General features: G+C 40.1%; 1 protein-coding gene across 5 annotated transcripts in view; it reads left to right on the top strand.

Moving 5' to 3' along the window:
* Positions 1 to 4,373: 4,373 nt before the first annotated feature.
* Positions 4,374 to 22,926, top strand: part of lmo3 (LIM domain only 3) — a 42,400-nt gene continuing 23,847 nt past the window's right edge. Inside the window, exons 1-2 of one of the 5 annotated variants that reach the window (XM_084112721.1) lie at positions 4,374 to 4,772; positions 12,695 to 12,908. In XM_084112721.1, coding sequence (XP_083968847.1) covers positions 12,703 to 12,908 — 206 coding nt within the window. In that variant the 5' untranslated portion in view covers positions 4,374 to 4,772; positions 12,695 to 12,702. Of the gene's footprint in view, positions 4,773 to 4,901; positions 5,155 to 7,734; positions 8,153 to 8,938; positions 9,289 to 12,063; positions 12,243 to 12,694; positions 12,909 to 22,926 lie in introns of those variants that run through there. The other 4 variants (XM_084112719.1, XM_084112720.1, XM_084112717.1 and 1 more) reach the window with 4 other exon arrangements.

Raw genomic sequence — 22,926 nt, 5'->3', positions numbered from 1 at the left:
ACTGTTCTTTTTATCCCTTGTGTGGTGTTCATATTTTTGTTATTCAGCCAGTGCTCGTGGGTCTGGTGGACCCGCTGCATGTTTGGGTTTTTAATTCAACACAATCACAATTTTTATGTTAAAATACTCAACAGATGTTTACTTCATCCCAATTACAAGCAATATAAACTGCATATATGGTTAATATGTTCTCTTTACCTTTGTTAGATCACATTTAAGAATTGCAACCCTGTGCGGGAACGGCAGGGGTAGAAACACAAAACTCACTCTTGCACTCACACTCTATCACACTTACACACAATCTCTCTCTCACACGCACGCACACACTCAGGCACACACACACACACACACACACACACACACACACACACACACACACACGGATATGTGGTTTACGGGGACTCTCCATAGGCGTAATGGTTTTTCTAATACACACACACACACACACACACACACACACACACACACACACACACACACACACACACACACACACACACACACGCACACACACACAATAACAGTAGGCCCTGACAGGAGGAGGACAGAGTAAAGGTACACAGGACCTACAATTTCCACACTTTTATTAGCCCCGGGTGTTCAGATATATATTCTTCACAGAAAATGAGCCAAGGCCAATGAGTCTGAGTTTGAAAAAATAATTAATCGTATAATTTTTCTCTTGATAAAAAATGAAAACGGGTCCTACAGACCTGAACACCATAAAGGGTTAAAACATACACATACAAAGTTCAATTTAAAAATGAACAAACCCTAACAAATAACTTGCAGCAACTTGTAGCATAACTTGTAAAAAATGTAGCATACTTTGCTTAAAGGTGCAGTGTGTGATTTTTAGCAGCATCTAGTGGTGAGGTTGCGAATTGCAACCAACAAAAGTTACGGTGGCCGACAGGAAAAGATGTCGTCTGAGACAGCAGAGAGTAGCCAGTTAAGCAATGAGGTTTCTTTACAAAGACACATTAAGAAATTAGGTTTACTTTATTATTCAGTAAAACGATATGTTATTGCGAAAATTATTGTTACTTGTTACAAGGGCGTAGATTTGGTTTGAACATTGGGGGGGTTGAAAAATTATTCAGCATATTTTTCATGTGATCATGGTATAAATATTGGGGGGGTTGTAATGCATAGATTTAAATATTGGGGGGGTTATCTCCCCCCTAACCCCCCCACAAACTACGCCCCTGCTTGTTCATCATTGTGTCAGTGTTTTATTCGCTGACTGTAGCTAGCTTCCTTGCACGAAGAACAACATAGTAACGAAACGCTTTTGTCCGTTTAGGGCTACTGTAGAAACATGTCGGCGCATTTCAATGTAAGGGGACCCACGGTGTATGTAGATAGAAATGGCTCATTCTAAGGTAATAAAAACATAACGATTCATTAAGTAAGGTCTTTATACACCACTGAAAATAGGATCTCTATACATAGTTATGTATATGATATTGTATTTCTGTCAACAGATCCTCCTAAATATTACACAATCCACCTTTAACTGAAACAGTGCAGTCATTTTTGTTTGATGCAAAAAAATCCAATTGCTTTACAACTTTATATATAAAAACAAAGCAGTTTATTATACTAGCTGCAAATGTTTTATGTATCTCAAAGCAATTATATATGGATTGCGGAGACACTCAATTAATTTAAAGGGTCTATTTTGTCTGAAAATGTATGCAAAAAACAAACAAAAAAAAACAAAAAAAGCAATTTACTCGAAACATATTGACTATAAAAGTACAAACATCACAAATCAGTAAGGCAGATATGAGCAGTAGCACCTCAAAGTCCATAAAGTCATCCTGAATGTGAAATGTAGTTGCACCTTAAAATGATCTGACCTAACTGCAGACCTACCTACTTCCAACCAGCCTTCAGGCAGTCCAGGAACACCCTCCTTCTGCAATGGAGTCACGTTGCACTTGGATATTCTAGCTCTCAGACTGGCCTTAACAAATTAATTGCTGGTTGAATTAAGTAATCTCCATTGATTCCCACTGCGACAGTATCTCGTGGTTTGGGTATTCTTTATCTTCAAAGGGGTCCTCTTAGGCCCATTACTAAAGGTGATTCTTCAGACTTTGCTAAGGAGTCTCTATTTTTCGCTTTAGTTGTCTCTCGGCCAAAAACTAAAATTGGTCTACAGGGCAGAGAAGTGAGGTTGGGAGTACGAAAGTTGTCATTAAAAACTAGACATCCCTTGACCCTAGTTTGAGGGTCACCTATCTGAAGCAATTATTGGGTATCTCTTTAAGGAGAGGCTCTTGTGGTCATTAGTGAAAAGTCACATGTGTCCCTTTGTGTCCACTGGGAGCAGAGAACTCTAGGAAAGTATGTGGAATTAGATTGAGGGTGAATCTGTACCAGAGTCAGGGGGTGCTTACTAGATTGTGGAAGTATAGTGTGGGTAACTTAGTTTGGAAAAGATGATGAGATGTGCTGGATGAATATAAAGGTGCACGCTTTACAATCTCAATGGGGCAACAGCTAAGCCACTAAAAAGAAGGATATAAAACAACAAATGGCAAGGAGCCTGGACGTTAACACATGCTATATTACAACTGCAGGCAATGCATACTAAAAAACCCTGATTGGTTCCATCCGATCAAGATCATCTCTCTTTATATAACCAATTTTTAAACCCTGGGTAAAGCTAAGTTTTCCTCTTGTAAATTTGAAATTTGGTTACCACCACTTTTAAGTCTGGGTTATGAAACCCTGCTTCTGATATACAGTCTGAAACAATACGGTTTTAGAATGTAGAGGCCAGTTGTTTAGCAAAAAACAACCAATTATAACTGAACAGTGCTTGCTTTGCTTTATTAAACATGCATGTGCTTTGTACTGTCACAGAAACTGAATTTTTTCGTTGAATCTTGTTTCAGTTTGAAGTGGGGAAAATCAATATATCAACCAGTAACAGAAAACAGGATAATTGTAGAGAAGAGACATATAGAAGTCTACAGGAAAAACTGGACACTACATTTGGGAATAAATAAGCCAAAATGATACACAAAAGGTCATGTGCTGTGTTAGTCTAATCAATGATACTGACTGGATTTTTTATTTGGATTCGGGTTGGCTGAACTTTTAACAAGTGAATTCTCTGCATTTACCAATATTAAGATGCTTGGTTTGGAAGTGAACTCTGAGTAAGTGGTGCTTCATGCATCGCTAGCCTATTGACAATGTACAATGGATCTACTTTGCCCTCAAAGTTTCACTAAAGTGACCACACTTTGAATGAATACTTCCTATAATCAAAGAATGTGCATAATCATTCCAGCAATAAAATGCGCATTGCTTATGCATTATATTGGCTTTTGAAACACTTCAAGTCATGGAAGTAAATTTACAGACTGGACCTCTTTGAACATTAATCAAACACCTGTAAGGCATCAAAAGAAAACAAAAATCACATATTATTGCCATTTTTGCATTCGCGCAAAGCTCCGCTGCCTACACGGTCATGTCAAGTTCACATCACGAACTGTACATGATCTAGAAAAATGTACGCAGATGATTGGCACCAGGCGCACCCAGCCCTGCTTCCTCCTCTCTCTGTGTGACGAAACACTCTCCTCTTTTAAGTGCGTAAGCATGACATTCTCATTTCCCTAAAGTGCTCTGTGCTTTAGCACGGTCGGATAATTAAGCGGGTGGAGGGAGTGGCTCTGATTGGCATTATAAACGCTGCACCATCTCTGCTCACCGTTCACACCACCTGCCTCTCCCTTCTACACTCGCATTCACCATCAGTGGAATTATTAAAGATAAAAAGGCATTGTGCAAAAAAAGAGATCTTCCCCTGACAGATATTATCATTACAACCTTTTATCAAAAAGTGCAAACTTGTTTTTTATCCATCCGTCTCCCCCCTCCATATGTGTCTCAGGCTTCATCCTTCACTCTTTCCCTGGGTATTTCAGCAGGGAGAGAAAAGGAGAACCAGAGAGAGAAAGAGAGAGAGAGAGAGAGAGAGAGAGAGAGAGAGAGAGAGAGAGAGAGAGAGAGAGAGAGAGAGAGAGAGAGAGAGCAAAAAACGAGAGGGGAAAAAAGCTAGACTGAGCTCTGTCAATTGGAGTGAGTGCACTACTAAGTCTGGCTTCACTACAAAGGTTAGCAGATCTGACTGTCAATACTGTCAGAGGAATGGAGTCTTAGGGAGGGGAGGGAGCAAAGGAGGTGGAGACACGAAGGTTAGGTGGTGGGGGAGGCAGGAAGGTTTGCTTTGAGAGAAAGAGATACTTTGATATTTCGGAATGTTAGAAGGGTGAATGTGGAGAACTGGAGGTTGGGGATCTAATTACCGGGCCATAATTGGGGGCTAGGGAATAGGTTGCCGTCCTCTCAACTCGCTGCAGATCAATTATGTTAAGAGAACATCTGTAAGTAGAACTTAATGAGGTCCATTAGAGCAACATGCGCTGCCTTCCCTAACGGTGCTTGTCAGCTTCTTGGATGAGCTGGAGTGTGCTGCTAACTAGGGACCTGGTGAAGGTGCTTAAATAGGCGAGGAGACGTGCGGGCCGGCTCAGGTCTGTTTTGCTTTGCTGCCAGGGAGGGAACGAGACCACGAGCGAAGAAACAGCCGTCGTGGGGAGAAGGAGGGGAGTCTTTTTAGAGCGGGAGCGAGGAGGAGTTGCACTGAGGCGGGCTGCACGTTTTTAACCCGCTCGCCTGGAACTTGACAAGGGAACCGGCTATATTTGAACTACCATCTCGTCTTAATCGGCAACTTTTCCTCGGTACAGTATCTTTCAATCAGATTTTTTCCTCTTCAAACATAGTCTGATCTGCAGCCTCATTAAGCAGCTTGGAAGCTCTTTATTCGTGCAGTGTTTTAATTTGACCCTAAACCGGAACTAATTGGTGATGATCTTTTGTTCTAATTAAGGTTGTTAGGATAAAGGATCTCGGGATAATTTCCAACTACTTTGTTTTCTCTCCTCAATAAGGAAGCGAAGAGTTAGAGTAGGTTGCGTCTATTACATTGTGAGTGGCTGTGGTGGGTGCGCGAGAGCATTAGATTCTCTGTACGTTACTAGCAGCGGTTTAAAACTGGGATTAAGTTGAAGCTTCCGTGAAATGAATGGTCGCTGGAGATGCTCAAAGGAGGCTTAAACCAGGGTAAGAGTACCAGGAAATATATTTTTTTACTCCAATCCTCCCCGAGAAAGATTTTCCTCCCTTGTGAAGCCCTGTAATTAAACTCCCGCTTTCATTTCTACCACAAAAACGAACCTGCATTCCTCGTGCTCGGATGAAGTGGGGTGGTCGTCTGTCGGATGATATCCCTCTCTTTGCTTACGTTATATTGCAAGTCTGTGTGTGAAAGAGAGAGAAAGAGGGGAGAGTGAGTGAGAGAGCAAGCGAGTGAGGTGAAATAATAAGCTGCTCTTCATTTTAACGACGTCCGTTCGTCAAGACTGCGCGCGCTTCCCTCCACGCGGGCTGGACTGTTCCGCGCGAGCGTCACGTAACGTGACGGACGGCTGTGTTCACCTCGCGCAGCACAGTCTGATGATGGCACTCTCTAGCTCATCACCCCCAATAATTCAGATATCTTCGGTGAATAATTGACGTGATAATGCGTGAGATGAAGTGGTGGCGGGAGGGTAGAGTAAGAAGAAGGGGTTACAGCGTCCCCTTCTCCTCTCTCTCTCTCTCTCTCTCTCTCTCACACACACACACTCACTCACTCGCTCCCTTTTACTCAGCTTAAACCGTCTCCCCCGCAAATTACATGATTACCAAGATAGCCCGCTTTGAAATAATTCAATCCATGACAAAACCTAATTACTGGCAGGTAATACCCTGTCAGCTTTAATGCATCTCATCACTCATAATGGAAGCGAGGAGCATTTTATGACCCATCTCATTACTGCTGTATTTTAGGCAGAGTGATTGGCATGGGCCCACAATCTTACCACTACTCAACTCTGTTACCATCAGTTCTCTGTCTCCACATTCTCAGTTTAGTCACTTCCAAACTGGGCTGACGATAAATGACTTCTTTTTGGCCATGACAGAAAATAAACTCTACAGTGAGAGTGTGATTATGTTTCCTTTTCTCTCTCTCTCTGCGTGTGTATGTGTGTGGGGAGGGAGGGTAGGTGGCACTGAAGGCCTGTGATTCATCCAACCTCGGTAACATGGGCATCAAGCAGTGCTAATTAGAGTGAACAGGTGTAACCAATGGGCGAGGAATAGCTTTAGAAACACAGGCTGAAAAAGCAACTGTGAAAAACAGTGAAATGTATTGCGTGCTCTCTCTCTCACCTACATACACAGCTAAAAATATTGTCCAGATATTCATGGACTTTGATCTTGCAGGTGCACAGTGATCACATAGCATGAAAGTTCAATAAGGGAAAATGTTCATTGTTTGGCCTGGGGTAATACAGCTTGATTTGGGCCTATAAATGGAGGCAGACAAACACTTAACACTTTCAGACAAGAGATCACACACAAAGTGCAAGATATCGTAGGCTTTTTCAGAAGTCATCAGATTATTATTCTTTTTTAAACTAAAAAGGGTATTTTTAAATGTGTGATTAGTGATTAAAAACTGTCGGAAAGCTGATATGCTTCCCCCCCCCCCTCACAGCTCTTTTCTTTGTTAATTTTATTTTTCTGTGAATGATCAGCATGTTGAAACCTAAAATAATTTGCCTTTGAAGTACACTAGATCAGTGATTTCTAAGGGAAATACCTGGAAAGATTTTGGCTTAATGACAGAAAACAAAATAATGTGCGTAATGAGTACAAGTTTTATAAGGCACTACTTGGTGAGTCTGTGTTACACCAACAGTATTGTTTGTTTTTTATGTCACTTTTTATGCTAAATGATATCCAACATGAACCAGAATAACACATTTCTGGTTTGGTGCAAGTAAAAGCGTACTTACTGATGGAACTTCAAGGATAAATAGGAGAAAAAAAGGGCACTGCTTTAGATTACATCAATTGTTTTTCAAAATCAATCAAGACAGCTCTGATTAATATGATCTGAACCAACATAGCCTATAAACAATTATGAAATTAATCACTTAAATAGTGAATGAATTAGGTGTGTTGATTTCATTTTCAGACCAAAATATCCCTGGATTTGAAAACTGATCTGCACCTGGCGTGCTCAGCGGTGTGCAAGTCCAATGTCATATATTGTAATATAGTCTACATTTTTCTTACACTTTTAAAATTAAATATTCCTCAGTGGTTTACTGCAGCTCCTTGTGATCAGCAAAGTACACGTTTGTCATTATCAAGAACCATTTTTGTTTTAAAGGATTCTTGATTTATTTATATGGTTTTTTTTATTGAAAAGTTTTTGAAATTAAATTATAGGTTCTTCATGTCAGCAGCATACTGGCTTCTGGTTCCTTTAAAGCATCAGATGGTTTCCTAAAGAATCAGAATAAAAAGTCATTTGTGAAACTTAAGGTTCTTACATCAAAGTGTATTTATTATAGTGTATTTGCCTGCATTTAGAGGCAGACAATTAGGCTACTAGTTAAACAGTTGCGCGTGCACAAAAAGCTGTCGTTAAAATGACAGACACGTCTATGCATACATTAATTTATGTGTTTTATGAATTAGACCGGTTCTGCTATAAAACACTAGCACTGCGAATTTGTTGCCGAGCTTCTAAAACAAAGAGAGAGAGAGCGTGTAAACGTGTAGAACAGAGCTCATAGCATGTTTGCGCGCGCGTCTCAGAGAGGTGAGCATTAAGTTTTTGTTAGCGAGCGCGCGCTCCGTTACTCCGGCTGTCTGTAATAACCGAATGACCTTTTCCTCCTCGTGTAATGTCTCACTGGTGAGGGATTGGGTTTGAAGATAATAAAGCTAGGCTTCACTATTGCTCGTTCCTCACTCACTGATGGGCAAGTTGTTGTGAGCTTTCTCAGAATACTCAATATATGACGGCTCGCGCGAGAACACCTGTAGCTTTTGGTGCGAATAACTACTCGTAGATGATCCATGTGGACCTCATTATTTACAACCTGAAGATCACTCTTATCCGCGGTGCAATGTCAGATTCGTGAACTTTTGCTCCGAGGAATATTGAGTTGGAGTCGGTGCTCTATCCTAAGTTAACCTTCTGCATAACTTGGTCAAGAAGGTGAGTGTGTTGTGCATTAATTGTCTTTTCCGAACGGACTTGTTCTCATTATTTTGCTCCTACATACACTGCGAAACTAATTGCCTAATCAGCCGAGGTTGCTTTAAGTGGTCTTTGGTGTTTAATACAAAATGCAGTGTGTGCCTCACGTAGATGCATCGGATCATTTGCGCATGTGATTCAAATTATTTCAGATAAACTGATCCAGCAAAGTCAAAGTCAGGTGTGTTGTCATTTTTGCACATTGTAGAGCAATGGACAAAAATAAATTATGTTTCTTTTACTACATTGCAACGCTTAACATACATCAAAGCTATCTGCAATGTATCAAATATAAATGACAAACAATAGATAGACAGTATTGACTCAATAAGACAGCACTGGATATATAGCATACGTATAGGATGCATGAGCATTATAAGAATTTTAATATACGCACTTTATTTGCATTAAAGTTTAAAAATAACGATTAAGTCGGGGGATTCAGTGCTCTTTTTAAAGCTTGAAAGAATTTGCAAAAGGTGTTGGTAATGTAGTCAAGGTTGAAATCGTGTTTACAGTCTAAAAAAATATGGCATGCTTCTGAACAAATGTAGTTCGTAAATGCTGGACAAAATATGATTTCGTTTTAGCATAGGCAATGCGAGTTCCTGTTTGTTGTCCCTTGTTTACATCCAACTTCGTGCCTTTTACTGTACGCGCACTGAAATAGGCGAATAGCGAGAGGCACGATAGGATTATAAGATTACGGCGCGCGCGAAGGGGTAAAGCATATGCCTTTGTCATCCGCTGTCATTTGTTCGCCGCCACTTGCCTCGCCACGGCTGCTGGTCGATCTAATTTCATAGTCGAGCACTGTTGTGACAAACGGAGTCTTAACAGCGTGTGGCGCTGAGCGATAGCGGCTCGCTCTTTCTTTTTTCTCCCCTCCCGTGTTTTGTTGATTGGTGTTTTCGACGTTTTCACTCTTTTCTGGCGAAGCGAGGTGGATTGTTACTTGTAACAAAAGCGAAGCACCCTCGCGCGCATACAGCTGCTCACTTCACGCGCATCTTTGGCTCGCGCCTCGTCTTGTTGCATGGTGTTTCTGGGAGCCGAAGCGGGTCAACCAATGCAGAAAAGGGAGAAAAGTTTCGGTAAGAGCTCTGTTTTGCATTACATCAACGTGAGTGTGATGTGTTTAAATGTGTGGCTGAGTAGTTGGGATGTTTCTATGCGTATTGCAGCATGCAGTTTTGTCTAACCCCATACAGCTGCATTTTACCGAAGCCAGGCATTTTCGTCATTTTCCCCGTGTGTGAATTTTCGTGGTTTGCTTAAACAATTGTATAACCTTAATATGGTGTGCCGTTTCGTATCATTGTGTCTAACACGTTAACGGTTTCATTTCGTCATTTTGCAAGCTGCAAATCTTATTGGCCTTTTCCGTGCACTACGCTGCCATGGCAACAGTAATTAAACTGATAAGAGGGTGAAATGTCAGCATCTCCGGCTCGCGCAGCTGTGATGTGAAATCAAATTGGTACTTTGCTCTCGGTGTTTGCCAAGTCTAGCCTGAAATTTCCCCTTCAGTATCTGCGAACAGTGAAGCGCACAAAGAGCATATAGTATCACTATGCGAACGGGACATAATGAAAGATCTGAGTGAGCGAGCAAAGACAAAAAAATACACTTATGTCCCACACCTATAAGGGATGAGCATTTACCGATTTTAGTTGCTAAGTCTATTGCGCGTAACGATTCCGAATCCTTAACGGTTCCATTAATGATTCTTTGTGTACTCTTGAGGAAGAAATATTTCGTTAGGAACTGTGATTCGTTTTGCATTTACTGCCCTTAGCAATCTATTGCCAAACCACGAGTTTCAGATTTCAGCAGACCGATATAACAAATAAAATACATTTATTTCAGTTCTTCCAAAAGATGGGTTTACACAGGCTATACTTTTCATAGACTTCTCAGAGGCGGCATGTGGTGACATTTCATTAAGTAGGCTATTGATTTTTGTTTTTGTTTTTATGAAATAGCCATACCACTGTACAATAACTCATAATGCGTATCTTTATGTAGCCTACATGACATTCAGTCAGTAAAAACACTGTTTTAAGTCTCACGAGCCTTAACACATACCACAGTAACAGCTTGGTTAATTTCGAGTCGAACATGACGAAAGTAATAATTGCGGTTCAATCAAGCGTCAAGAAAAATTCAGTAACAGCTCGTACTGATTCAAAAGTGTGTTAGAATCGGTAAAAGAACCGGCTCATAAGAGTCATTTAGGACTCGGACTACACTGGTTGCGCTGCATGTTTTTGATTCACTAAAAAGAACCGACTCATAATAAGAGTCATTCGTTCCGGGTTTGGGCTATGCTGGTCGCCCAGTAGACTACGTTTTTGAGTCACTAAAAAGAACCGACTCATAACAGACATTCGGCAAGGAATCGAACTACACTGGTCACAATGTATGATTCCAATTCACTTAAAAAAGAACCGGTCCATAAGGGTCATGCGTTCAGGAATCGGTTACGTTGGAGATTCATAGAACATTAGTGCACTATCAAAGTAGTTCTGTTCACTGTTCTGCATCGGTGGAAAATTCATTTGGTTACTGTATTTTTTAAAATGGCTACCTAGGCCCAATTCCAGTGTGTTAGATGAATCTTTTGTTCACTGTTTGATATAGGAAAATCAATGAGGCCCCGAACACCCCACACTCCCATTAGATAAAATTAAATTGGACATCCAGGCTTTTGAATAGAAGGGTTAGTTAGTTTGTCCCACAATCGATTCATTTGGGACCAACCATGATTATGGACAGAGGGGAGTCGAAACTAAGTTCTTTGGCTTGGTAATGAGAGGCGGTGACTTTGTTGTGTTAACCAGGGACGGTGCGGATGAGTGGGACAGAACAAGGATGCATAGCAGAGGAAATCAGCCGTGTGCTCCTCTTACAATCCAATCCAGCCAATTAAAAGCTCAACAGCTTAAACACAATGGGACAAACAGCGTGGCCGTGCTACCTGTCTGATGTGCCTCCTTGCTGTTTTCCCCTCATCAAGCCCTCTCCTTTGAATAAACTCAAAATAAAGCGACATAAAAACACCAGCGAGGTCGAAGGAATCATCATTATCCCTTGCCTCATTTTCATTGAATGTTCCTACATCTTAACGAGCATGGTCCTACAGCAGAAAGAAGTTGTTCACAGTCTAAGCCTATGGTACTGCATCAGATATTTGCTCTAGGCTATAATTATGACCCTAGAGGGATCGGCTACCTGCTGTTCCTTTCCCTGCATTGTAATGCTCAGTTGAATTGAAACAATTTCACACCTGTCCTCAGTCTTACTAATTGGTGCACTGTCTTGTTTATTTTCTATGAGGGCCAACTGCCACGCTTTTGGCAAATCATTTTTGAAAGTAATTATCGTCAAGGCCACATGTAAAAAAAAAAAGAAAAAGAAAAAGGAGAGCGACAAACTCTCTCTCTGTTAGGCAGGGCAGAGTCTTAATGGTCTCCAAATGTGTTGACATGCATCCAAAAATAAATTTCAACATGTACTCAGCCTCGTGTCAATCCAAACCCATATGACTTTCTTTCTTCTGCAGAACGCAAAAGATGATGTTAGGGATTGAAAGCCTTGATTCACGTTCATTGCGTATGTTTTATCCATACCATGAAGCTATCAAACAAGTTTGTAATGACATGAGGGTGAGTAAATGATGTCAGAAATTTCATTTTTGGGAAATCTACCAAAAAAAACCTAAATGTTACACCAAATGTTTCACAAACTTTTCTTGTCAAGAGAGATTCATGAATTCCAAACAAGGCTTTTTAATCTCATATTCCTCTATGAATGTATTTCAGCGAGATTGCCCGGACAACGCATCGCGGCGAAGAGCGCATTATAACTATCCCGAGGGAGGTCCTCAATTCAGACAGAGACACTCAATTTACCACAGCTGAGAAATCTCTCGGTGACCCTCTCACTCAAAGTTCGCAATTTCTCACTGCTCGCGCTCTCACCCCCCTCCAAGAGCAGCATATACATTAGGTGGAATCTATGGCTCTGACAGCTTCTCCTGCACAAGGTGAGAAATGGGGACCGTCTCCGTGGCAGGACAACGGTTCAGAATCAGACGTACTTGTAAAAATGTAGGACAGAAACTTTTTGGGCCAGGACAAAAAGAGGGGCTGGAGTGGTGGTGTGGGGGGAGTGGGGTACAGCTTACTTTCCTCTGTATGGAAGGAGAATACTAATTACAGGCCTTCAGCATGAGCCCACATTGTTCCCTCTCTACCCAACAAAGCCCTTTCACGCCCTGTAAAGGGCTACACAATGCCTGCTCTGGGAGCAAGCTTTGGCCCCTCCCCTAAAGAGGGGGGAGAGGAGGATGTTAGCTACATTGGCTTCTTGTTATTGTTGACTAAAAAGTGTGTGTTCATCTCTTGACTGAAATGCAGAGCACATGATTTTACCTTCAAAAGTAACCAGGAACCATGTTCTCACCTTCGTGTCGCCCCTTGTTGTCTTTCTCCGCAGGTATACAAATGCTCTCCGTCCAGCCGGACACCAAGCCAAAGGGCTGTGCCGGCTGCAACCGGAAAATCAAGGACCGCTACCTGCTGAAGGCCCTGGACAAGTACTGGCACGAAGACTGCCTCAAGTGTGCCTGCTGCGACTGCCGTCTCGGAGAGGTGGGCTCCACGCTGTACACCAAAGCCAACCTCATCCTCTGTCGGAGGGACTACCTACGGTAAGAGGAAAAACTCACTATTTGTATCATAACACGCACTCTAGACACTACACGCACAAAATGTCACTGAAAACAGCTGAATCTGTACCACATTCAAAAGAGACCTCTCAGGGCCTTATGTCAAATTCCAAACAAAGCAAGTGCCACAAAAAGCCATATTGCTGTTAACACTGGCTTTAATGGCCGCCCTTAACGCCCAGAGTTCTCCCATGCTGTTAGATATCCTTTGCTCTTCATAATAGAAAAGGAGCTCAAAGGGGATCTTTATGAGCCTATAAACTGCTCCCATTTCTGTGAGTTTTCAATGGATTCACTTGTTGGATTCAATCAACACACTGAGGCTTGATAGAAGGACATTGTTTAGCAAAAGACCACCCTGGTTCTTGTTCAATCAGCTTACCTTTGTCCACTGATGGAAGGTTTCTCTTAGAAACCCAACCTCTCAATTCCATACTTTTCTCTATCTAATGTCCCCAACATGTATTAGTTTTAAAGCAACAAGTCTTCTAGTTTATACATTTTTGGCTAACAGATAAACATAGACTCTAACATCTTTAGTGTCTGGTCATTCTCTCCTAATGAGTAAAAAGGAAAGAGTGCATAAGCTACTTTCTTGTAGGGGTGTAAGATATGTAGGAAAAATATGATATGCAGTTAACTTTTGAAGCAATCAAATCAATTTCAATTATTTTCAATAGATTTAAAGCCAGAAAATAATGACACATTCTATGTGCAAAGAAAGCATCACCCAAACGTGACCAGAAAATAGTAATATTCTACAAAAAGCATCCTCCAGAACTCATGACAATCAAATTGAAATCTAATAATCTGATAGCTAGTTTGTCATGGTTTGTGGTATTTTACCTTTGATTGGCCACACGCAACTTACAAATAGTTTTTTTTTTTTTAAATTACTGTCATTATTTTAAATGTATTAATATTAATACATAATATGAAATATAAAAAGAATAAATAAATATTATATAATTCTTTCAAATTATATATATATATTTATTCATCTCACATTGGCATTGCTACTACTTGTTTACACTACATATATGATGTCACAAGTGCGCACACTTAACCTAAGACAATGGCAGGACATTCTCTGCATCTCCGTGAACTTAAGGAATTAATGCATTCAAATCATTTAGCTACCACAGTATTATTACACTGTTCATTTTGCAATATTTTAAAAAAATTATATAATTAAATCATGCAGTTGTACTCTAGTCTACAAAGCAGCATTTTGTTCTCTCTTAGTGTCTCTACCTAATAGTTACACACGCTCATGTTAGTAAACTCGCGTACACGTGTGTGCTACTGTATGTATATAAAATGATGTAAATGCTCAACGGGACGCTCCAGGGAGTCACAGCTTTGTGAGCGTGCTAGAAGCTACAGTAGGCAGGAGGCGCTTTGAAATGGCACAGTTCATTTAATTTTGGCATGGGCGATGAGAGAGTCTCCATTAGGCGCGGTACAAAAGCAGGCTTTGGGGAAACGCGACTGTAAAGCATCGCCAGAGGGCCAGAGGCAGGCTGAGATTACCATCTTGCAGTAAGCCTCATTGACTGTGCCCTGCTAAACTGCATCTTCATTCACGACGACGCTCACAAGTTTGTGCCTCAAACAACAACGGCGACGAGATAGATGGCTCCATATGTGTCATTAGGAGACGTGTAGATCAGTCTTAGCGTTGAGGTGACGGTTTGAAATAGATGCACCTGATAAGGTTCTTGTGCATGTGTATGTTCTGTAATATCTCTCTTAATAATTTGACAACACACCTCACCGATAGCGAGGGAAGAGAGAGGCCAACTGCGCCCATGTGATTCTTTCATCTTCAAAGTTCAAGGTGACTGAATTGATTCGACTCTGGCCATCACATGAGTGGTCTTCCAGCGCCTCCAGCTCGCCGTCTCCTCGCCAGCAGCAAATTAGGGGCGAGTGTGGCACGGTCCCAGTTCCTCAAATCACATCTGCAACACAACAAAAGAAAAGCAGCCTTCATTGACGAGCCAATCAATCGGCAGTTCTACAGAGCGCTCCAACGTACTCCCCTCGATTGGATCGTTTCTTTATTTATTTTCCTAAGTTAGTGCCGACGAGATAAGAGATAGACTTAATCCCTTCCTCTTTGTTCTGTGTTCTATTTTGCTCGTTCTTATTCCAAGTAAATTATGCTTGGATTTATTATACAAGATTCCCCACCCCCACGTCTGCACAGAATCAATCCAGTCCTGTTTAGCAGTGTGGCATGTTATTAAGGCTGACATAACCAGGGTTAATAGAATTCTTCAGGGGTCTACAACCATGAGCGATGTGATCCCACCAGCTGAGAAATAATAATCCCTATCGCAACACACACAAAAACAAATTAAATAAGAAAAAAAAAAAAGATTTATGCCTTCCCGGACCTGTCTCCCTTAGTACGTATTATCAAATATGATGTGGGGTTTTTTTTGTAGTCGAAGGGAGAGGCTGAAATCGTTTTGGTCTGGGGATAGAATATCATTCGATTCATATTCAAAGCATCAAGAAGGTAATTATTGATGGAAAGCATTATCGTGTCCGACTCTATGCTCGTGTTGCTCTCAAAATATGGGTAAATGGTATTGGCCTGTCATATCAACAACAAATGATTCTTTTGATACCGTGCGGACATCTCCATTGATGATAAAAGTAATAACCGGCATGCCAGTGTTTATGCTGATGCGGTTACATTTTTATAACGGGGAGAGATAAAGTTAAAAGGCACAGACAAAAAAGCGATGGACACATTTAAGTTGAGAAACGGGCAGAAATGAACCCTGTCAGAAAGAAGTTACAGACAGGAAAGCCCATGATGCAAGCAGGGAGAGGGAAGCTGTTAGGCATCAGTTAATGGAAAACTGTAAATTTCAGGCATCCATTTTAAAGACAGCGCTGGGTGACCACTTATTTATTTATCTATCTATTCATTCATTTTTTTTTTAAATCCAACTTCAATTTTCCTCTACAGTGGTTTTACTAAGATTGTAAATGCAAGCAAACTCACAGAGCAGTCAACATGACTGGATTTATTACCGTTATGGAAAGCTGGCTATCGGTGAAAGATAACCAACATGTAAAGCATGGTTTGGTTGTAATAACTTGTATTTTTTTCCCCTCTCGCCCCTCATTCAGGAACCACTCTGTGGTCCGCATCTACCTTGTGCTGTGTAAACTTTTGGAAATGAACCATAAAAATGTATCTTTCACTTTTTCATACAGTATTTGCATCTGGAGTCACGCGTAGATTGTATGCATTTATGTATGTGCCATATGTTTATCTGTAGGTCAACAAAATGAGAGCAATCTTTAAAGTCAGGAACTTATGCTGAACAGAATGATTCATTTTGGTTGCACACTTACAGATAAAGATATAATTACTTTGTTGTTTGATCATGAAATGATGATTTCCGGATGTACATTTTAAACGACAGGACGGTGCCAAGATAAAGTAGTTGTATTAAAAACTGCAGGTGGCTTACATACTTTATAAAAGAAAAAATGGTGTACCTTGGATGCAGTCGTTGCTCTCCGCATCCATGCAAAGTGATGTTCGGCTAGTATCGCCCTTGAAAACATAAGAAGCATCATACTTGGGTTTGTGCCATTGAGCAAGTCCAAAGAGTCACCACCTAAGGAGACAGAGACAAATTATTTGAAAAATCGCAGTATGTGGACCTCAACACAAACTGTGTCCAATCAGCTATTTTAGTTTAATCTATGTCTTGGGTGCTGTGCAGGTGTGCAATACTCATTTTTTTTTTTTTTTCTCGGCTAACCTGCTAACACTCTCCTTGTAATTTTGAAAAGGTCACAGATGCATAACTTCTTGGTTCAGAAGTTCTCTAGTTCTCCTGTGCTCTAGTTTACGCCCTCAGCTGATAAGAGCAATAATTCTCAAATATAAACACATTTATTGTTAGCTGACATGACACTAAAGTAACAAAGTCGTTGCTGTGTTGTCTGTCAAAGGTTAGCCTGGTCTCTCCGGCGGGACTAGCGCAGCGCAACCCGGTGTAGTTTGTCTTGTGTTTTCTTCAGTTGTTTTGAAGCTAGCTGAAAGATTGAGGCCATCTCTCGTTCTAATGACCAGTGCAGATGTTCACAAACAGAGCAGTGCTCTCGGTCTCTGAAGGGCTTTAAGCAGGACTTCGGTTATAGCAAACACAGAGTGCTAAAACAGAGCATTTCTAGCATTTTACTTTGTGTTTTACTGCCAGAATCGATATTGAGGTGTTACTAACGTGACAATGGTTTCGCTGTTGTCAAAATACTCAAGCTTTTCCAGGAACTTTTACATCAGTAGCCATATACAGTACCATGATAAAATGGCACATTGCTGGTTTTTGTCATACACACACACTAGAGAGAGACAAGCAGGCTGACCTCCATCTCATACGAACTTTGAAATGAATTGCATTGTTCGTTTGGTTGAAAAAAAAAGTTCAAAAAAGTTGCAGAAGCATTTTAAATTTTTGTAAAGAAATATCTAGTTCAATTCTGCTGTTTGTCACTCTTTTGACTCGTACTATGTAGATTAGTGTATTTTAGCGGCATTTGTTGTCAATTTACTTATTCAAGTTTAATACCTAGCCCTAAAAGACATTTTTTTTGTGACCTATAAATAGTACTCTGAAAAATAAGAGTTTAAATGGCTTCAATGGAATTACTTACTTTTAGTTTTTAATTATCTTTAATTTACCAACTTTAAATTTAGAGTATGCTTTGAAAGCTAAGTTTAAAAATGAGGATAAACTGATAAACTCTGACATATTTGAGGTAATGTTAATGTTTATGTACCTACATAGTGAGATGGTGAGACACTTTAAAGTATATTTTTCAGGTTAATATTATAAATATTGCTTTGAAATACAATCCGTGCCCAGACCATTTCTAGTCTACAGCAAAACGACTGCCATAAAACTGAGGTGAAATATGCTCTTTGAATAAAGACTATTAAGATAAAATCCTTTAATGACACATAAAACAAAACAGTTGACAGAAGAACAATTTACCATTCACGTTGAGATGTTTCAGTGCGATTACAATGCTACACAACACTTCAAACGCATGTTGTTTGGTTTTAAAACATTAAGAATCTTTATGAGCATCCTGTGTTACTTTTGTTGGCAGCGCCATCTCTAGCTGACAAATTTCTAGGCCCTGGGGGACGTGTTTGCAAGGTCTGCTTTTGAAAACACTCTGCACCCTGCATAAAGCTGTTTTCTGTGGGTGCACCTGTGCTGTAATTGTTTTTTCCCTTTCCTGTCTTTTAAACAATGGCTTTTTCTTAAAGCTAATGAAAGACTAGTATTAAAATATTAAATGAAAGAAAAGAAAGTATTATTGTCATTTATAATTACAGCCTTGTGATGTAAAACATAATGTATTAATTAGTTTTAAAGTCTTGTGCATTATTTTTTTTTTTTTCATCTTTGTTTGTACAACACATTATAATTAGCCAACAAAACAATTGTCTAAATCTCTAGTATGTGGGAAGTTTATGCATAATATGTCCATGAACTTTTTTTTTTAAATCAGCATTACATTTTTAATTAATGTCTAAGGGAAAATGTATAATTTAGGTACTGTGACAGGTCACAACATCCATAATAATTAAAAACAATTAGCAAAGTGTTGGTTAAAAAAGTTGTAGACATCAACTTTCTGAAAGTATTTAATGTCCAAACCATAGCTCACTGGAGAGTTTGAGTTATCCAACCTTCATTTTGGCCTTATGAACTCTGATGACTTTAAGGAGGTAAATCCTCAAAGAGAGGGGCTCCAATAGGAGTGGGCTTTAGTGTTGCGGGATCACAGGCACTTGAGGTGTGGATTCAGCGGGTGTGCCGTCTCTCACAACAGCGGATAGCGCTCAGTCTCAACGGCACTCGTTACAACAGAGCACTCAGCGTGTACAAAAGGACTTCTTCCCGGTGAAGGTTTTAATGGTGTTGCGGCTCTGGACACTTTACCTCCTTATCCCCCCCGTCTCATTAGACAGCCCCTCACCGTCTTGTGTTTCTTTCTGCTTTGATACTGCAAATGAAACCTTGTGATGACCAGTTTTCATGCAAGCCAGGTTTTCATTTTAACTCAAGAGTACATTTGTTCACCTAAAAATGAATCATTTACATGTTGTTTTAAACTTGTATGATGTTCCTTCATCTGTGGAACATGAGGAGAAATTATGAAGAACGGTCAAAAGTTGCCTTTTTACATCCAATTACAATGAACATAAACTTAAGGTTTAATGCTTTTGCATTTTTCTTGAAGATTGAACGCTCTGATTGGTGCACTATTTCTTTATCATTTGCTCTTGAATTTGGGACACTTTCAAACTAAGCCGCACTGATGAGATAAATGCAAATTCAAATATAAAATGTAGTTTTCAAACACCTATGTAGGCACCCGAGAGTTTGTGAAAAGTATTATAACAAAGTACAAGCTAATATAACATAGCACAAGCTATAAATCTACCACAACAGCTACAATAATGACCCCCAAAAAAGTTTAAAAGGTAAGAATTTTACCGCCTTTTTACGCGCTTGCCCACTGTTTGTTTATTTGTTTCCCCGTAGCGTCCTGTATGATTCGTGCCCCTGGAGGCTGCACAGCGAGCCTCTAAACAGCAACGGCCGCTCCACCGCCACAAGGTGAACTATTCCCCGCTGTGCGTTATTATTAATAACTGTCAGCCAGAGGGGGTCACCCACGACAACTCCTTGAAAAGAACCCAGGGCAAGGCAACTAGGCCGCAGCTGGGCGCCTTGTAAAACAATACCCCACCCCCCTCCCCTCCCTGCTTCCCCAGAGGATGAGTGCTTAAGGCAGGAATAATGCATGGGAGCGATTGGGGAGTAGGGCACGGCCATGTTTCCAGCCGTGAAAAATTAAGATGTCACCACCTGGCACTGTTAAGCATACCTTTTGCCAGAGCACGGAGCTATCTATTAGAACAGGACAGGGCAAAGACAGAGTGTTTGAATGTCTCACTTCCACCTCCAGTCACATTTTCCCCTGTTGTCCCACCCGATTCTGTGGCCTAAACTTTAAAAATAAATAAATAAATAAAATGAAGAATAGGAAAATCCATGATTTACTTTTTATAATATAATATAATATAATATAATATAATATAATATAATATAATATAATATAAGTTTAAAGTAGTTTTAAAAATGATAATTTATAAAATGTAATTTTTTATATTTACTATAGTTATAAAATAACATAAAATATATACCATCTACTTAATTTATTAATTTAAATTTACTGTGCCTATACAAGGTTAATAATATAATATACATATTTAATTATTTCTAAAATTATAATAATTTATAACATTTTTATTTATTATAGATTTGTTGTATTGAAAACAAATAATTCAAATGTATTACCATTTACTCGACTGTGCCTATATAATACAATTTAATAATATAACTATTACTATAATATAATATTATATTATAAATTATTAAATATTTTTTTAAATGATTTGAAAGAATAAAATACATGTTTAGTATTTCTGAGCAATTCCTTTAAACAAATTTTGTAAATTGTTTTATTACTGTATTCACTTCCTACACTGAGGCACAATATATTAATCAACAGCTCAAGGCATGTATAAAATTAACTTGGCTCTGGACAATTTTTGTCTTTGCACTGAATCTCTCTTTTAAAAATTGCGGCTTTTGTTGTTCTCTGCATAGTTCCATTCCTGTGGTCAGAGCAATTCCAAATAAGTGTTCCTCCAATCTCCCTACACCACCTCTAATCCAACAAGTTTCCATTAAAATGAATGTTATAACTGAAACAGGGTGCCGGAGATGTGTGTGGGAGGGTAGTGACAGCAATTTATTTGTGCTCACCTCCTCTCCCGTGCACTCTCACTTTGAATGCATTACAAATCCTGCTTTAATTTTCTCCACTGTACCACATAGACATCCAGCTACATCACTCCAATCTCTCCAAATGAAATTGGTTTTGGAGGGGTCAGAGTTCAGTGCACTGGTCTGTGTTATGATTTCCATCTAATCTGGGAGAGGACTATAAAGACCTAATCCGCCCTACCTTTTCCAGGCGCTGCTGCACTCTTGAGCCAGCGTATGGGAACCTTGTAATAAGCCGAGAGAGGAAGGAGGGGAAAGAGGGATGACTGTTATTCAAGTCCTATTTGTTTTGTGGATTTATGGCATGCAAAATGTTGGATGGCTTCAACTGTGCCACGAGTAGACAGACTCCATGAGGCCAAGGCTAGATTAACTGTCAACTTTGACCCTGCTTGCTGATAGTAAAGGGCCACCCAGGGGCTTCAGATGGGTTTGATTTGGTCCAGAGCCCCATAGGAACCCCTGTGGATTTATTGCCTTGGACTGCCACCGTTTCCCCACGAAACAACGAAAGCGAGAGCCTTTTTCACTGAAGTTAAATGTCCATCATTTGCCTCATTTTATTGCTTTATACCTCTAAATGTAATTTTATTTTAATGTGTTTCGCTTCACTGGAGTTTTTATTAGAGTTGTTGTACTACTGTATATCTCAGCTTGCACCTGCCAAATTAATGTGTTTACTTTGTCCCAAGAGTGAAATTGGCCGGACAGTTGTGCAAAAGATGGACAATCACAAAGCATTAGACAAATGGCTTTGAAATACTCTGTTTGCAGAAAGCCATCATTTTGTATTCATGACGCCTGACGGTAGCAGGTGATACCGTGTAGGATTGCTACAGTTAAAATTGTCGGCTGTGGAAAAACACCTTGCTAGCTTAGGAACACATGCTCTAAAACACGACTACCTGCTGGGTGTGACATTATCTGTTATAGTAACGCTGGAGGAACTGTTTTTTTGCTGCTCATAATACCTTTCAGCGTATTCAGCTGTATTGATGACTTCTGTTTGTTTTTTTGCTTTTTCTCTGTATATATCCACAGATTTGAACACAGTCGAAAGCAAGGCTGCCAAGACATTCATGACAGTGTGCACATGCATCAATGACAATAGGCCTCAATAATGTATAGTGACATTGAAAGAAAGGTTTTAATGTTAAGTTTCCACTGGATGAATAGGTGCGTACGCACCTAAATATGTTCTTACCCTCATTATTCCCTTGTCTGTTTGAGTCCCTAAAGCCGTTGAACGAGGTTATATTAAGCTTGAGTCAACTATTACCTTATGAGGCTTCATTTTTTGATGAGATGACTTTCCCAAAATAGTTGTCGTGATACATCTCGTTGTCGAAAAAGCCTCCACAGGCATTACGACCATATGGGCGCTTCATTTTTCCCAGCACTCTTGTCATTACATTAATTTTCAGAAACTGTAGCCGTCGCTTAATGCCAAAATTAAATCCTGCACCTGCTGACTGGACTCAATGGGGCGATCACTCCTGTACCCTGAACTTAACTTTCTACAGCAGACATTTATGTGGATTTCTTTTTCCTCTGCTCCCAAACATTTGATATCCTTACTCCTCAGAGATTAACCTTTATGCCCTTGATAAATGCTCTATATTGACATCAAAGGAACGGGGAAAATGGCGCAAGGCCTTCTGGGAAGAAGTCCGGGAGCTTCCTCAAAGAACCCAGGCCCTGGCTCTCCTAAGCGAGAAGCCATAATCTGGGCAGAGCGTATGGAACTTACCGCTCCTCTTTGTCTTTTTAATTAAACTTGAGCACAGTTTTGAGGCTATTTGACCTTTCTCAGCCCCCTCTTTGTGAGGATTGCCGTAGGTCATTTCCATGCATATATTACCTCATTTGAGCTCTTCTCTGCTTCTAGTGAGTCCATGATCCGCTTGGATTTAAAGATTAGGCAGAGGTGCGGCTGAAGAATATCGGCCACATATTATATCTGCTGTTGGGGGGAAAATATTGAAGATCAAGTATATCATTTTAGGGAGGCCTGACTGAGCATTAGTAAGCGAGAGATTTGTGAAGACTTTAATAGGTCTGTATGTTCTGTAACTGTCAAGCATGTTTTTCTT

Source organism: Abramis brama (genome assembly GCF_963993115.1).
Source record: "Abramis brama genome assembly, chromosome: 4".
Lineage (NCBI taxonomy): Eukaryota > Metazoa > Chordata > Actinopteri > Cypriniformes > Leuciscidae > Abramis > Abramis brama.
This window is presented reverse-complemented; position numbering and strand designations above follow the sequence as displayed.